Source organism: Microcebus murinus, chromosome 17 (genome assembly GCF_040939455.1).
Source record: "Microcebus murinus isolate Inina chromosome 17, M.murinus_Inina_mat1.0, whole genome shotgun sequence".
NCBI lineage: Eukaryota > Metazoa > Chordata > Mammalia > Primates > Cheirogaleidae > Microcebus > Microcebus murinus.
Window position 1 is genome coordinate 60,301,789 of NC_134120.1, and position 16,927 is coordinate 60,318,715.

A 16,927-nucleotide genomic window follows, 5' to 3' on the forward strand; every position below is an offset into this window, starting at 1 on the left:
CTTACAAAGCGCCTGTAATCCTAGCATACTGGGTGGGAGGTTGAGACGGGAGGATCGGATCGCTTGAGCTCAGGAGTTCGAGAGTAGCCTCAGCAAGATTGAGACCTCATCTCTATTAAAAATAGAAAGAAATTAGCTGGACAACTAAAAATAGAAGAAAAGAAAAATTAGCCAGGCATGGTGGTGCATGCCTGTAGTCCCAGCTACTGGGGAGGCTGAGGCAGGAATTTGAGATTGCTGTGAGCTAGGCTGATGCCATGGCACTCTAGCCCATGCTGTGTCTCAAGAAAAAGAAAAAAGAAAGTATAAGAGAAGGAAAGCACATATTTACCTGTTTTTTTTGTTTATTATCTTTTTTGTTCTTTCCTAATGTTCCAAGGTTCGTTCTTTTATCATTTCCTTTCTATTTAGAGAACTTTTTTTTTTTTTTTTTTTTTTGAGACAGAGTCTCGCTTTGTTGCTCAGGTTAGAGTGAATGCCGTGGCGTCAGCCTAATTCACAGCAACCTCAATTTCCTGGGCTCAGGTGATCCCGCTGCCTCAGCCTCCCGAGTGGCTGGGACTACAGGCATGCGCCACCATGCCTGGCTAATTTTTTTTTTTTTTTTTTTGAGACAGAGTCTCACTTTGTTGCCCAGGCTAGAGTGAGTGCCGTGGCGTCAGCCTAGCTCACAGCAACCTCAAACTCCTGGCTCAAGCAATCCTCCTGCCTCAGCCTCCCGAGTAGCTGGGACTACAGGCATGCGCCACCATGCCCGGCTAATTTTTTCTCTATATATTTTTAGTTGGTCAATTAATTTATTTCTATTTATACTAGAGACGGGGTCTCGCTCAGGCTGGTTTCGAACTCCTGACCTTAAGCAATCCGCCCGCCTCGGCCTCCCAAAGTGCTAGGATTACAAGCATGAGCCACCACGCCCGGCCTAATTTTTTTTTTTGTATATATATTTTTAGTTGGTCAATTAATTTCTTTCTATTTTTAGTAGAGACGGGGTCTCGCTCAGGCTGGTTTCGAACTCTTGACCTTCAGCGATCCTCCCGCCTAGGCCTCCCAGAGTGCTAGGATTACAGGTGTGAGCCACTGCACCTGGCTTAGAGAACTTCTTTTATTGGTTTCCTTAGGACAGGTCTACTGACAGCAGATTTCTCTTAGTTCTTCCTCATCTGAGAATGTCTTTATTTCTCTTTCATCCCTGAAGGATAATTTCACTGAATATAAGATTCTGGGTTTGATAGGTTTTTTTCTTTCAGCACTTGAAAAATATTGTGTCACTTCCTTAAGGCCTCTATGGTTTGTGATGAGAAATCAGCTATGATTTTTTTTTTCCCCTACAGATAAGCTGTCATTTTTCTCTAGCTGCTTTTAAGATTTGTTTCTTTGTCTTTTTGTTTTTAGAAGTTTAATTATGATACATCTTAACTTGCTGTGGGCTCCTTTGTTTTTTTTCCTGATTGGGAGTTCACTCAGTGTCTTGAATCTATAGGTTTATGTGTCTTGCCACGGTTTTGAGAGTTCTCAGCAGTTATTTATTTATTTATTGAAGGCTTTTTCAGTACTATCTTCATTCTCCTTTGCTTCCAAGCCCCTGATAACATAAACATTAAATCTTTTGTTATAATCCCACCAGTCAGGGAGGCCCTGTTCTTTTTTGGGGGAGGGGGTCTGTTTTCTTCTGTCTTTCAGATGGGGTCATTATTTATATTGTTCTGTCTTCTAGTTCACTGATTCCTTTCTGTCTCTGCTGTTGAGCACATCTACTGAGCTTTTTAATTTTTGGTTTTGATATTTCCATTTGGTTTTTTTTTTTTTTTCATGTTTTTTTCCATTTTTTTTTTTATTTCGGCTTATTATGGGGGTACAGATTTTAAGGTTCCAATAAATGCCCATTTCCCCCCCTCCCCCCAAAAGTCTGAGTCTCCATCATGACCATCCCCCAGATGGTGCACATCTCACTCATTATGTATGTATATACCTGCCCCCCGCTCCCCTCCCCCCTGCCCAATACCCTATTACTGTAGTACCTGTGTGTCCACTTAGGTGCTACTCAGTTAATACCAGTTTGCTGGAGAATATATCTGGTGCTTGTTTTTCCATTCTTCACTTAGTAGTATGGGTTCCAGCTCTAACCAGGAAAATATAAGATGTGCTATATCACCGTTGTTTCTTAGAGCTGAATAGTACTCCATGGTATACATATACCACATTTTATTAATCCATTCTTGGATTGATGGGCACTTGTACTGTTTCCACAGACTTGCAATTATGAATTGTGCTGCAATAAACATTCGATTGCAGGTGTCTTTTTTGTAGAGTGTCATTGGATCATTTGGGTAGATGTCCAGCAATGGGATTGCAGGATCAAATGGTAGATTCACTTGTATCGCTTTAAGGTATCTCTATATTGCTTTCCACAGAGGTGGAACTAGTTTGCAGTCCCACCAGCAGTGTAAGAGTGTTCCTCTCTCTCCGCAACCACGCCAGCATTTATTGTTTGGAGATTTTTTGATAAAGGCCATTCTCACTAGAGTTAAGTGATATCTCATTGTGGTTTTCATTTGCATTTTCCTGATGATTAGAGATGTTGAGCATTTTTTCATATGTTTGTTGGCCATTCTTCTGTCTTCTTTAGAAAAATTTCTGTTCAAGTCCTTTGCCCACTTTTTAATAGGGTTATTTGATTTTTTCTTGCTGATTTTCGTGAGTTCTAAGTATATTCTAGTTATCAGTCCCTTATCGGATGCATAGGATGCAAAAATTGTCTCCCATTCTATAGGCTGTCTGTTTACTTTCATGACTATTTCTTTGGCTGTGCAGAAGCTTTGTAGTTTGATCATGTCCCATTTATTTATTTTTGTTGCTGCTGTGATTGCCTTTGGGGACTTCTTCATAAACTCTTTGCCCAGGCCAATGTCTAGGAGAGTGTTTCCAAGTTTTTCCTCTAGAGTTCTAATAGTTTCATACCTTAGGTTTAAGTCTGTTATCCAGCGTGAGTTGGTTTTTGTGAGAGGTGAAAGGTGTGGGTCCTGTTTTAGCCTTCTACAGGTGGCTATCCAGTTTTCCCAGCACCATTTATTGAAAAGGGATTCTTTTCCCCAGCGTATGTTTTTGTCTGCTTTGTCAAAGATTAGATGGCTATATGAGGATGGTTTTATATCAGGATTCTCACATCTGTTCCACTGGTCAATATTCCTATTTTTGTGCCAATACCATATTGATTTAATTACTACAGCTTTGTAGTATAGTTTGATATCTGGCATATTAATGCCTCCCATTTTGTTTTTGTTGCCTAGAATTGCTCTTGATATTCGGGGTCTTCTTTGGTTCCATACGAAGCGTAAAATTATTTTTTCTATATCTGTGAAGAATGCTGATGGGATTTTCATAGGTATTGCATTGAATCTGTAGATCAGTTGGGTAGTATAGACATTTTGATGATATTGAGTCTGCCGATCCATGAGCATGGTATGGATTTCCATCTGTTTACATCCTCTGCTATTTCCTTCCTCACTGTTTCATAGTTCTCCCTGTAGAGGTCTTTTACCTCCTTGGTTAAGTATATTCCTAGGTACTTTAATTTCTTTGTTGCTATTGTGAAAGGGAATTGAGTCTTTGATTTGGTTCTCAATTAGATTGTTGTTGGCGTATATGAATGCCTCTGATTTCTGTGTATTGATTTTGTATCCTGAGACTTTACTAAATTCATTGATCAGTTCCAGTAGTTTCTTGGTTGAATCCTTGGGGTTTTCTAGATACAATATCATATCATCAGCAAAGAGTGAAAGTTTGATCTCTTCTGCCCCTATTTGGATACCTTTGATTCCATTTTCCTGTCTGATTGCTATAGCCAAGACTTCCAGCACTATGTTGAACAGAAGTGGAGATAGTGGGCAGCCTTGTCTGGTTCCAGTTCTAAGTGGGAATGATTTCAATTTTTCCCCATTCAGTATGATGTTGGCTATGGGTCTGTCATATATGGCTTGTATCATTTTTAGGTATGTCCCTTCTATGCCTATTTTCTTAAGTGTTCGTATCATGAAAGGGTGTTGAATTTTGTCAAAAGCTTTTTCTGCATCTATTGAAAGAATCATGTGGTCTTTGTTTTTGCTTCTGTTTATGTGGTGAATTGCATTTATAGATTTACGTATGTTGAACCATCCCTGCATCCCTGGGATGAAGCCCACTTGGTCGTGGTGGATTATCTTTTTGATAAGTGTCTGGATTCGGTTAGCTAAGATTTTGTTGAAAATTTTTGCATCTATATTCATTAGGGATATTGGTCTGTAGTTTTCTTTTTTTGTTGCATCCTTTGCTGGTTTTGGTATCAGAGTAATATTCGCTTCATAAAAAGTGTCGGGGAGGTTTCCATTCTTCTCGATGTTGTGGAATAGTTTCTGCAAGATAGGTACTAGTTCTTCTTTGTAAGTATGGTGAAATTCGGGTGTGAAGCCCTCTGGACCCGGACTTTTCTTTTTAGGGAGATTTTTAATTGCTGTTTCTATTTCAGCTGTTGAGAGTAGTCTGTTTAGGGAATCTATTTCTTCCTGGTTGAGCCTAGGGAGGCTGTGTGTTTCTAGAAATTTGTCCACTTCCTCCACATTTTCTAGTTTGTGTGCATAAAGATTTTTGTAGTATTCGTAAATTATATCTTGTATCTCTTTGGGATCAGTTGTGATATCTCCTTTTTTGTTCCTGATGGAGCTTATTAGAGATTTCTCTTTTCTGCTTTTCGTTAGCTTAGCCAATGGTGTGTCAATTTTGTTTATTTTTTCAAAGAACCAACTTTTTGTTTAATTAATCTCCTGAATAGCTTCCCTGTTTTCAATTTCGTTTAGTTCTGATTTGATCTTGTTGATTTCACTTCTTCTGCTGGGTTTGGGGTTGGTCTGTTCTTCTTTTTCCAGCTGTTTGAGTCGTTTCATTAGATTGTCTATTTGTGATCTTCTTGACTTTTGGTTATAGGCATTTATGGAGATAAACTTTCCTCTCAGAACTGCTTTAGCTGTGTCCCAGAGGAGTTGATAACTTGTCTCTCCATTGTCGTTTTCTTCATAGAATTTTTCTATTTCCGTCTTGATTTCTTCATTTATGAAGTAATCATTTAGTAGGAGGTTGTTTAATTTCCACGTTTTTGTGTAGAAATGTGAGTTTCTGTTAGGGTTGATTTCTAGTTTTATTCCACTGTGATCTGAGAAGGTACATGGTATGATTTCTATTTTTTTAAATTTCTTGAGATTGTCTTTGTGTCCTAGGATATGGTCAATCTTAGAGAATGTCCCGTGAGCTGATGAGAAGAACGTATATTCAGTGGATTTTGGGTAGAATGTTCTGTAAATGTCAGTCAGACCCAATTGTTCTAGAGTTTTGTTTAAGTCCATTGTTTCTTTATTAATTTTCTGTTTGGAGGATCTGTCTCGTGCCGTCAGTGGGGTGTTGAAATCTCCGGCGATTATGGAGTTGCTATTAATCCATTTGCTTAGCTCCAGTAAGGTTTGCTTTATCAATCTGGGTGCACCTAAGTTTGGTGCATATATATTGAAAATTGTTATCTCTTCTTGTTGGACTGTGCCCTTCACCATTATATAATGACCCTCTTTGTCTTTCACTACTTTTGTTGGTTTAAAAACTAAATCGTCTGAAATTAGAACTGCCACACCAGCCTTCTTTGGCTTCTATTTGCTTGGAATATTGATCTCCACCCTTTGACTGTTAGTCTATATGCATCCTTGCAGGTTAGATGTGTTTCCTGAAGACAGCATAGACTTGGCCTGTATTTTCTTATCCATTCAGCCAGCCTATGTCTCTTGAGTGGAGAGTTTAAGCCATTCACATTTATTGAGAGAACTGATAGATAAAGTAGATTACTGATCATTCTGTTGTGTTGGATGTTGGTAAGGTAGATTACTGATCATTCTCTTGGGTTGGATGTTGTTGCTATGATTTCTGTCTTGAGCCATTGTAATATCTGGCCTTTAATATCTTTGGGTTTTGGTTGTTTTTATATTCGTGGGTTATTATTATGATGTTCTTTGCGTAACACTGTTTTAAGTACTTTTTGTAGGGCTGGTGTTGTCTTCGTGAATTTTCTGAGCCTTTGCTTGTCCGAGAATGTTTTTATTTCTCTTTCATATACGAAGCTTAGTTTTGCAGGGAATAATACTCTAGGCTGGGCATTGTTTTGTTTCAAAAGAGTGAGAATGGGGCCCCAGTCTCTCCTTGCTTGTAAAGTCTCATTAGAGAAGTCTGATGTTATTCGAGTTGGCTTTCCCTTGTATGTTACTTGCTTCTTTTGTCTTACAGCTCTTAGAAGGGCCTCTTTAGTTGATACTTTGTGGTCAGTCTGATGACTGCATGTCATGACGTCTTCCTGTTTGCATTGAATCTCCCAGGGGTCCTCTGAGCTTCTTGAACTTGTATATCAAGATTTTGAGCAAGGCCTGGGAAATTTTCCTCTATTATATCTTCAAACAGCTTGTCCAAGCCTTGAGTGTTGTCTTCTTCCCCTTCTGGTAACCCTATGACCCTCACATTAGGTTTCTTCACATAATCCCACAGCTCTTGTAGGCTTTGCTCTTTTCTCTTGTTTCTCTGCTCTATTTCTGTGACTGATTTATTTAATTGGAGGGTGTTATCTTCAAGCTCTGTGATTCTTTCTTTTGTTTGATCTACCCTGTTCTTGAGACTTTCCACTGTATTTTGTAGTTCCTTGAATTGATTCTTCATTTCCAGGAGTTCGGTTACACTTTTCTTCATTGTGTCTATTTCTTTTTCCATATTCTGGAGGCTTTTGTGGTTTCTTTATGTTGGTTATTGGGTTGTTGTTTCAGCTCGGTGAGTGTTCTTATGATCCACATATGAAATTCCTCTTCTGTCATATTAGTTGCCTGATTTTGGTTGGTGTCCGTTTCTAGGGGGCTGGTGCTCCTCTTTGGGGTTGTGTTTTCCGTTTGGTTCTTCATATTTCCTGAGTTCTTTCGCTGATTTCTTCCCATGTCCATCAGTTGTTGTTTCTTTCCTTAAGTTATTGTTTGGGTATTCACCACCTTGTTTAGTTTCTGAGGCGTTAGTTGGTGTCTGTGGGTGAAATTGTTTTGTGTCCTGTTATCAGCTCTTGTTCTGGGCAGAGCTGGGTTGGGTAAGCCTGCCCTGAGGCCGTTACCAGGGGTCAAAGTTCTGTTCTCTGCTTCCAGGGAAAGCTGTCAGGGCGGGGCTCGAATGGTCCTGCTCAGCCAGAAAGTCTGCGTGTGGGGGTGGGGCTGTCTGAGTCCCGCAGTCTGGAGCGAGCCTCCCTTCTATCCACCCTCTGCAAGTCCGCAGCTACTCCTGGGCCTCTGCCAGCAGGCCAGACCACAAGCCACCAGGCCTCCCGGGACTGTGATGCTGGCGGGGAGGTTCCCTGCACTGGAACGCCACCTGGGTTGGGCGCACGGCCTCCTCGGAGGAGGAGGGTTGCTCTCTAGGACGCCAATCCGCCCCTAGAGGCACACACACCTCAGTAGGCTGTTCACGTATAACCCTTCTGTGCCCCGGGCAATGCTAGCCCTTGGTGCAGGGGATCTGGTCTGCAGGTCCGACCTCTGGGTCCCAGAGTTCAAACTGTATCCCCACCAGGGAGACGATTTCCGGTCCGAATTCACCCACAGGGAGCCCAAGCTGGGTTTATGTCTCTCAGCCTGTGAGTCGGCACCGTTCTCCTGGGAACACCGTGCCAGCAGCACCTGGGAGGGCGGGCGGGTAGGGAGCTCACGGTCTGAGTTCCCCTGAGTCAGCTGTAGGGTCCCAAACGGGAAGGTCCCGTTCCCTGGAGGTGCCTCCGGCTGGTGGCTGTATTGTCTCTCTGGGCAGCCGCGGGTAGGGTCAGCGGAGTGGAGGAGGAGGCAATATGGCACCTGCCACATGGCTCGGGTCTGTGCACACGGAGGTGCCCGGAGGAAGTTGAGAACCTGGTGCCACGTCTGCTACAGGCTCACTGCTGGCTGGCGGCGGCGGTCTCTGGGCTGGTGTCCGCAGGTCTCTCCACCCGCTGGGGAGCCCACCAGCAGTCCCAAATGCAGGGGAGGGGAAACAGCAAATCCACCTACCCTTGCCACTGGTCTCCGGGCTGCTCTGGTGGTCTCAGCCTCCAGTTCTCCTCCGCAGCCTCGTCCCGTGGAGTCTCCCGGGGTCTCAGGTACTCCTCCTTCTGGCCCTCTCCGCTGTATGCTCATCTTCTTGCTTCTTTCCTCTAATTTCTGCTAGAATCTGTCTTTTCTGCAGAGACACTCTGTCTGGCAGTGTTATTCGTCTGACATCTTGCTCCACCTCTCTAAAAACAATTCGTCCATTTGGTTTTTAATGTATTTTTTTTTTTATTTGCCAGAACTTTCTTTTTCTTTGCTGAGTCTTCCTCTTTTTCATTTATTTCAAGCATGTTTGTAATTTGTCATTGAAACATTTTTATCATGACTGCTTTATCTTGGTCATCTAATTCTAATGTTTCTGTCCTCTGAGTATTAGAATCTATTGTTCATCTCTTTGCATTTGAAATCTTCCTGGTTCTTGGTGTGATGAGCATTTTTCACTTGAAACTGGACTTATTCGTATTATGTTATGAGACTTTATTTTATTTAAACTTTAGTTTAGCTGGCTTCTAGCACTGCTCTGGCAAGAGGAGAGGGCACTGTCTCCTTACTGCCAGCAGAGGTGGTTCATGTTCCACGTAGCCTCTGTTGACACCTGTCAGTGCTGCTGGGCAGCAGTAACAACTTCGGCTCCCCACATGGTCTCCGCAGACACCGCATGGATGTGGCCTCATTACCCAGGAGATGTGAGAGGCTTGACTGTTTGGCCACCTCAGAGGAGGTGAGGGAAGCCTCAGTGCTCACTGAGGAGGAGGAGTTTGTTGTTGCCTGGAGGGGATTGAAGTTGGCTGTGACACTGCCCCAGTAGGGCACTGGAGCACCTTCTAGCTTTCCTGTGAGGGTGGAGGTCTAGACTCCCCACTTGGTCTTTGCTGTCATGGATGGAGGTGGGCCACATTTTTTCTTTGGTGTTTAGCTTGAGTAGAGTGGTTCTTATTTAAAGCTTTTATCTTTTTAGGCAGCCCTTTCCTGATCCTTTGGCTTTTGTTGGGTGGTTTTTGGTCTGCACCAATTGGTGTTTTTGTGTTGCTGGTTTTAGCTCCATGCCTGGCATAAACGAGGCAAGAAGTAAACTCAGGAAATTCACCACTTTGTCATTCCTCAGATTCTGAGTTCTCTAGCTATTCTGCCTTCTCTCTTCTTTCAGATTCTTATGTTTGCTTTACACATAATATACAGGATTTTTAGTTGTACTTAGTCGGAGGAATAGAGAAAAATTTGTTTATTCCATCTGCCCTGAAGCAACTTCTCTCATTTACTTTTTTTTTTTTAATTTTACTTCTTTATTGAATGTAAAAGTACACAGTATACATACAGCTCAAAGAATCATCGCAAAATGAACACACTTGTATAATTTGGTTAACTACTTCCGAATCAGAACATTATCAGCTCTCCAGGAACCTTCCTCATAGTCAGTGCCAGTCACTACCTCCTTCCTCAAAGGTAATCACTATTCTGACTTCTAAAGTCAAAGACTGGTCATGCCTATTTTTCAATTTTATATAAATAGAATCACATTATGTGTTGTTTTGCTTCTACTGTCAGTATAGTAAGACTCATTTTCAGTGTTACACATAGCTTGTAGTTCATTATTGCTACACTGTAACTTATTTATACTTAAAATGTATCTAAGCCATTTGACACTCAATTGGGCTGTTTACACTTTAAGACAATCACAAATAATGTTGCCATAAATGCACATGTCTTTTTGATATATATGTACAAGCATTTTTATTGCACATTTATATACCAAGATTTTAAATTTCACATGTACAACCCTAGTATCTCATTTACTTTTGTTGCTTACTTCTGAGGACTCAGTGCCATGTTTTAATTCCAGAATTTTGTTGTTGTTAACTTTACCCTATGTATAATATTTTCTTTTTCTAGGTAGGGAAGAGCAGATTAATTTTAAATTTAAGGGAATTTCCAAAAGCAAGCAGACATGGAATATACCATTGGGATTCATATGCATTTATTAGAAAATCTTAAATGTCTTTGGGGACGGTTTTTAGTTTAATAAGAAAGATCTTAAAAGGGAGGATCATATAGTTACAGTACTCAGCAGTCACCTCTAAGTATCTCTTGCACTAGAAAGTGACAAAAAGGCAGCATCAGTGTAGGTCTGGTTTGAATAGGTGCTTGTCTGGTGTTGAGAAGTTTTTGGTTGGCTTCATTTTCTCAAGATATGCTTAACCAAAGGGTCCCGATAACTTTCAGGTTATGACTGTGCCTATGTTGTAGTATTTTTTTTTTTTTTTTTTTTTTTTTGTTTTTTTTTTTTTGAGACAGAGTCTCGCTTTGTTGCCCAGGCTAGAGTGAGTGCCGTGGCGTCCTAGCTCACAGCAACCTCAAACTCCTGGGCTCGAGTGATCCTTCTGCCTCAGCCTCCCGGGTAGCTGGGACTACAGGCATGCGCCACCATGCCCGGCTAATTTTTTATATATATATCAGTTGGCCAATTAATTTCTTTCTATTTATAGTAGAGACGGGGTCTCGCTCTTGCTCAGGCTGGTTTTGAACTCCTGACCTTGAGCAATCCGCCCGCCTCGGCCTCCCAAGAGCTAGGATTACAGGCGTGAGCCACAGCGCCCGGCCTGTTGTAGTATTTTGATTAAATGAAAATTTGAAAAGCTTCTGGTAGCTGTAAAAAACTGTACACATGTGAGGGAATGATGTCTTTGTAATTTATCTTCCTACAAGAAATACTTTGCACTTAGAAGCAGCACATTTTTACTTTTATAATTCTTGGAATCCTAGAATCTTAAAATTGAAAGAGATTTTAAAGGTAAACATACCTCGCTGTTTTTCCCATGCATGTAACCCAACTTATTTGAAGGATACTCCACTACCTCGTAGCACAGGACATTTCACCTTAAATAGTTTTGCTGTTTGCCAACCTCCTCTCCCCTGAGTTGGCTTTTCCTGTTAGATTTTATCCCTTGGTCCTCATTCTGCCTCTGAGTCTACTCTTCAGGAAAGAATAGGGGGAAAACACTTTTTTCTTTAGGTTGCAATTATTCTTATAGACCATATCCTTTCATTTTCTTCATTTGGTATGCTTAAGATCTTTCACCATTTTACCTGCCTTCTTCAGTATGCAGAATTTATCTAGTAGTCTTTGTTAAAGTGAAACTGTGGCATCCAGAATAATACACACCACTTGTGTAGCATGGATAGAAACTTTGCTCTTTGAAGCACACTGCACTGTGCTGTTATTTCTCATATGTATATAAGAAATCCTGAGAGGATTTGAGGCTTTTTTTTTTTTTATAGATAATGTAACTCTTTGCTTTCGTTTTTGAATTTACAAATGGCTCATGGCCCCAGGATTTTCCTTAACTCACTAAGGAAGTGAGTTAACTCTTAAACTAAGTCTACCGCATCTTGTTACTTTATTTAGTATAATTTTTAAAAATCGAAAGTACAAGACTACATTTGCCATTAGGATGTTTTCTTGTTACTTTGTGGCATTCTAGACCTTTGATTCTCTGATTCATTAGTACTAGCTTTCAACTTTCCCTTCTCTAATTCCTCTTCCCACCACTGCAACCCCAGTTTTGCACACTTTTGGTCATTATAGCGAAAGTTTTGGTGAGGCAAGGTCACATACAGAGCACTACTAGAGTATTTCTAAGTTGACAGCATTTCATTAATAATCATTTTTGAGTACCTCAAACTTCCCATATAGAAAGATTTTGGTGTATTTTTTGAGAACATGGTATGAATCATTTTTACTCTTCAAACACTTTTTTAAAAACCCAGTATTTTCTATAGTTTGATATTTTGCTAGTAACTATTGTTTTATAATATATGATCTGATAATTTGGGTACATTTTTAAATTTTGAAATATTTATTATTTGTCTTGGCTTCATTTTACCTATTTAAAAAATATTTCCAGGAAATCCACTTACCCAGGATATATTGAACCTCTATCAGGAACCAGATGGAACAAGAAGGCTATTGAGCTATTTGCTTGATAATTTGTCAGGTACTGCAAAAAGAAGTAAGTGGTCATTTGCTTAAACCTTTTTATTAGGAATATATGTAAGAGTATTATTTAATTCTGTGTTTTCTGTTCAACTAGTTTCAACAGAACAACCACCTCCAAGATCTTGGATTATGTTACAAGAACCAGACAGAACAAGGCCAACTGGTTGGTAGACTTACTTTTTTTCACTCTTATTTTCACTTGGTCTCTGTAAGCCTAATAGTATTGTTGGCATGCTTTAGATTATGGGCAACGTTAAGATAGAAAGTTTAAAGTTGATTTGCTTTGGGAGGTAATAATAAAGACTTAATTACCTTGACATGTATTATGCTATAGAAAGCATCCTATAAAGCAATGCTTCTCAAATGGGTTAATTTTATCCCTCAGAGACATTTGGCAATGTCTGGAGATGGCCGAAACTGGGGAAGGTGCTGCTGGCATGTAGTGGGTGGGGCCAGGGATGCTGGTGAGCACCCAGCAGAGCACAGCGCAGTCCCTGACTGCGAAGACTTTACCTCCCGAAATGTTGATGGTGCCACTGTTGAGAAAGCCTGCTCAAATTGATCAAATTCATTGATCAAATTCATTCATAATAAATACATCAAAGTCTTTCTATATTGGAAGTTTACAAATCCTAGCATATTTCAAATGTATTTGACATTACAAAGTTGTAAAACAGCTAAAACTCGAGAGAAAAATTGAACTAATGGCCTCTAATCACTTTTTAACCTAAATTCTATGAAAATAGTTAGGAAGCTTCCATGGCATATGTATCAGAATTTAGTCTGTGAAACCCCTTACATGAATTATTAACAGTTGCTATTTAGAAGAAAACTAGACCTGCCTGTTAAGGAAACTTTCTGTAAAGTTTCCACATCCTACGGTCACGATTGATATATGGAAGGGGGACTGTAAAAATGAGGAACTTTGGTCTTCCGAGGCTGAAGGGCTCAAGATCTTAGTCTTTTAGCTTCCAAACCTTCCATACATCCCTCTGCAGGGGTACCGTGTTTCCCCAAAAATAAGACAGGGTCTTATATTTATTTTTCCTCAAGAAGACACCATAGGGCTTATTTTCAGGGAATGTGTTATATTTTTAGGTAGAGTACAACAATCTACATTTATTCAAATATAGTTAAACATCTCCTTCTGGAACATCATCATAACTTTCCAAACCCCGAATTCCATCCTGAATGTCTTACGACTCTGTTTCCTTTAGAACCATTAGTCCCAATCTCTCATGTCGAGCAATAGAGCTCTCATTAAATGAGCAGCTCTTATCCATGTGACCTGCTCGGAGTGCATTGGTAACAACATTGTCAGTGATTTTATCCCATGAATTTTTCACTGAGAAGACTTTCCCCCTCAAAGCCTCAGCTTGCACCATGCACAGGATGGCCAGGACCTGACAGGGGGAGCCGACCTTGGTGGGGCTGCCCACACCTTTCCAGTCACCTCTGGGATAGGAGCTGTCACGATGGGGCAGATGAAAAGGGCTGCTTGTCTTCTTTACTGCTCCAAGATGAAATGCTTGGGTTTTGCAGATACTATGTGTAGCCACGCCCATCACTAGGTCTTATTTTCGGGGTAGGGCGTATATTGTGCAAATGCTTAGAAATCCTACTAGGGCTTATTTTATGAGTAGGTCTTATTTTGGGGGAAACACAGTAATACACTGTGTTCTAACTTGTTCACATATCCGTCTTCCTTTCGTTATCCATGTTTATTTCTACACCCTCCCCACCCCCCCACCCCCCAGTCTGGCATATAGTAGCTTTTCAGTGAATATAGATTGAATGAATAAAGTCAAACTTAACATTTAAATGTAAACTATTACTCAGATTAATATAGTTTTTTTCTGCCATGTGTGTGAATAAGTAAAGTTATTTTTCCTACAGCCTTGTTTTCTGTCATGTGCTATAATGTTCTTTGTGATAAATATGCGACCCGGCAGTTATATGGCTACTGTCCATCATGGGCACTAAATTGGGACTACAGGAAAAAGGCCATTATTCAAGAAATCTTAAGCTGCAATGCTGATATCATAAGTCTTCAGGTAAGTCATACAGAAGAGTATTTAGATTGCATAACTTCCCTAGCACTGATAAAGCAAGGAGCAAACTAAGAATACATTACACTGACACATTTGAAGTTTCAGCTTCTGTAGTTCTTAAAATACTGGCTTTTTCTGTTTTTAGTGAATCTTTGGAGCACTACCTGCTTTGCAGCACTGTGCTGCCAAATAAGCAAATGGAGCAGGCTAGGTTTTGAACATTTGCTGTGACAGCTAAATATTCACCTTCTTTCCCCCCTCCAGTGTCCCTGCACACTGTTTTTTATTGGGTGGTAAAGTTTCTGAAATTCTGGCATTGTCAGGTATAATTTTGCTTTACTACCAGGGCTACTAGAATAATTAGGACATAGTGGAAAACAGGCTGGACTGTTTTGGGGTTGTCAGTCTTACTCTTAATAATGTAAATGATCTTGGTCAAGTCGCTTTCTTCCTGTAAGTCTCAAATTATGATTGTGAAGTTCCTTCTACCTCTGTGATTCTTGTTCCACGTCAATTCTAAGACATAAGGCAATGTATAAGCATAGGGGTATGTGTCTTTCCATTCATCATTCCTAGACAACAAAGGATTGACCTTGGCAGCTAGTACCTGTAAAATGACAGTAGGTGTTATGATGATTGGTTTCAGATGGGTAACCTTGAAAAGATGTTACATTCTTCAGTCTGCAGATCACTTCTTTGAAATTATTTTAAGCTCTCAAACTGCATATACAGAGTTAATACATAGGACTGATTTTTTTGTCTTATGAAATAACTTTGCCATTTATAATTTTTCAGGAGGTTGAAACGGAACAGTATTACAGTTTTTTTCTGGTAGAACTGAAAGAACGTGGCTACAATGGATTCTTTAGTCCTAAGTCTAGAGCTAGGACAATGTCAGAACAAGAAAGAAAACATGTTGATGGCTGTGCAATATTCTTCAAGACAGAAAAGTAAGTGATTTTTTAAATTTTCTTTTATTAAAATTTGATAATTTCCTATATTTTCTTTTGTTTTATTGCCTTCTTCTGAGGCATCATCTTATTTTTAACAAAGAAAATTTTCTCAGAATTTGCAGGGTGAGGGTCAAGGATGTGGAAATTAATTGGTAAATAAGAAAATGAGGCACTATATGTTTTCCAAGAAAACAGTGCTGATGACTTGGGGGTTTTTTGTTTGTTTTTAGTCATCAGAAATAACCTTGTTTTGGAGACATACTGAAAGTGCTGCTGTTTCTTCAGGTGTTTACTAGGGATTAACTCCAATTGTTAATTGAAACACCTTGTAGTAATTAACATTCCCTCTAAGATGGTGGAGGGATTCTTTAAGGTCATACTTGGGAACCAAAGAATCGTTTAAAAATTACAAGATGGAATATTCCAACATGAAACCTAAACAGAAGATGACTGCATTTTCCTAAGTCACAAATGTATTTTGAATTGTTATTTGTGTCAGTAACAAACTGAGAACAACTTTATATGGATGTGGGAAGCTTGGTGCTAAATGTGGAGGATTTTCCATAATGTGATTTAAGTGCCATCATATCTGTTAAGGAAGTTTCGGAAAACTACATTTCCCACACAGTTAACATGTTGGTATTCCCAATTCTATGTTTGTGTGTGTGTTTTTGTTTTTGTTTTAGATTTACTTTGGTTCAGAAACACACTGTTGAATTTAATCAGCTAGCAATGGCAAATTCAGAAGGGTCTGAAGCTATGCTGAACAGAGTCATGACAAAAGATAACATTGGAGTTGCAGTACTGCTAGAACTTCGAAAGGAATTGATTGAAATGTCATGTGAGTGACCATTTTCACTTTCTGTAAAATTGATTTCCAAAATTTAATAGTTCCGGCCGGGTGTGGTGGCTCACGCCTGTAATCCTAGCACTCTGGGAGGCCGAGACGGGCGGATTGCTTGAGGTCAGGAGTTCGAAACCAGCCTGAGCAAGAGCGAGACCCCATCTCTACTATAAATAGAAAGAAATTAATTGGCCAACTTTTATATATATAAAAATTAGCCAGGCATGGTGGCACATGCCTGTAGTCCCAGCTACTGGGGAGGCTGAGGCAGTAGGATTGCTTGAGCCCAGGAGTTTGAGGTTACTGTGAGCTAGGCTGACGCCACGGCACTCACTCTAGCCTGGGCAACAGAGCAAGGTTCTGTCTCAAAAAAAAAAAAAAAAAAAATTAATAGTTTCTACTAGATATCTTCAAAAAAATAGAAAGCAGAAATTTCACTGTGTATTAATGGTCTTGTCTAACACCTGAAGAAACTCAGTGAGAATTTGTCTTTTATAAAATAGCATGTCTTTTTTTCTCTACCACAAAGATTAAGATGAGAAAGCATTGCCCAGAAATGTATTAAAAACCTTGAAAGGCATACAGCAAAAAAAAATTTTTTTTTTTACTCTTAAGAATTTTTCACATAAAAGAAATGTTGAAATAAATAATCATTAAAATAACTGCTCAAGGGTAAGAACTCCATATATTCCCATAATTTCTTGGCACCAACGTTATTATGTAAGTTAACTTCTCTTCCTGATCTACTTAAAATAGTTATTTCAAAGTTCTTTAGTTTTGGATAAATGGACAACTTATTTAAAATTGAAAATATATTTAGAAGTGACCATTATGCTGAGAACTGAAATTTCTTTCACTTGTGCAGTTTGGAACTGGGAATAGTTAATGTGGATAGAAAAGATGAAAGAGAACTTAATGACTGTCTTAAATACATCTGAGAAAGAGGGTTTAGATTTAATTTTGTGGAG

The 16,927-nt window shown here is 39.7% G+C and overlaps 1 protein-coding gene across 4 annotated transcripts in view; it reads left to right on the plus strand.

Moving 5' to 3' along the window:
- Positions 1–16,927, plus strand: part of CNOT6 (CCR4-NOT transcription complex subunit 6) — a 91,626-nt gene that overhangs the window by 66,815 nt on the left and 7,884 nt on the right. For 3 of the 4 annotated variants that reach the window (XM_075993738.1, XM_075993739.1, XM_075993736.1), the window contains 5 exons: positions 12,020–12,124; positions 12,206–12,274; positions 14,008–14,165; positions 14,958–15,112; positions 15,802–15,956. In XM_075993738.1, coding sequence (XP_075849853.1) covers positions 12,020–12,124; positions 12,206–12,274; positions 14,008–14,165; positions 14,958–15,112; positions 15,802–15,956 — 642 coding nt within the window. The remainder of the gene's footprint in view (positions 1–12,019; positions 12,125–12,205; positions 12,275–14,007; positions 14,166–14,957; positions 15,113–15,801; positions 15,957–16,927) is intronic. The other variant, XM_075993737.1, reaches the window with a different exon arrangement.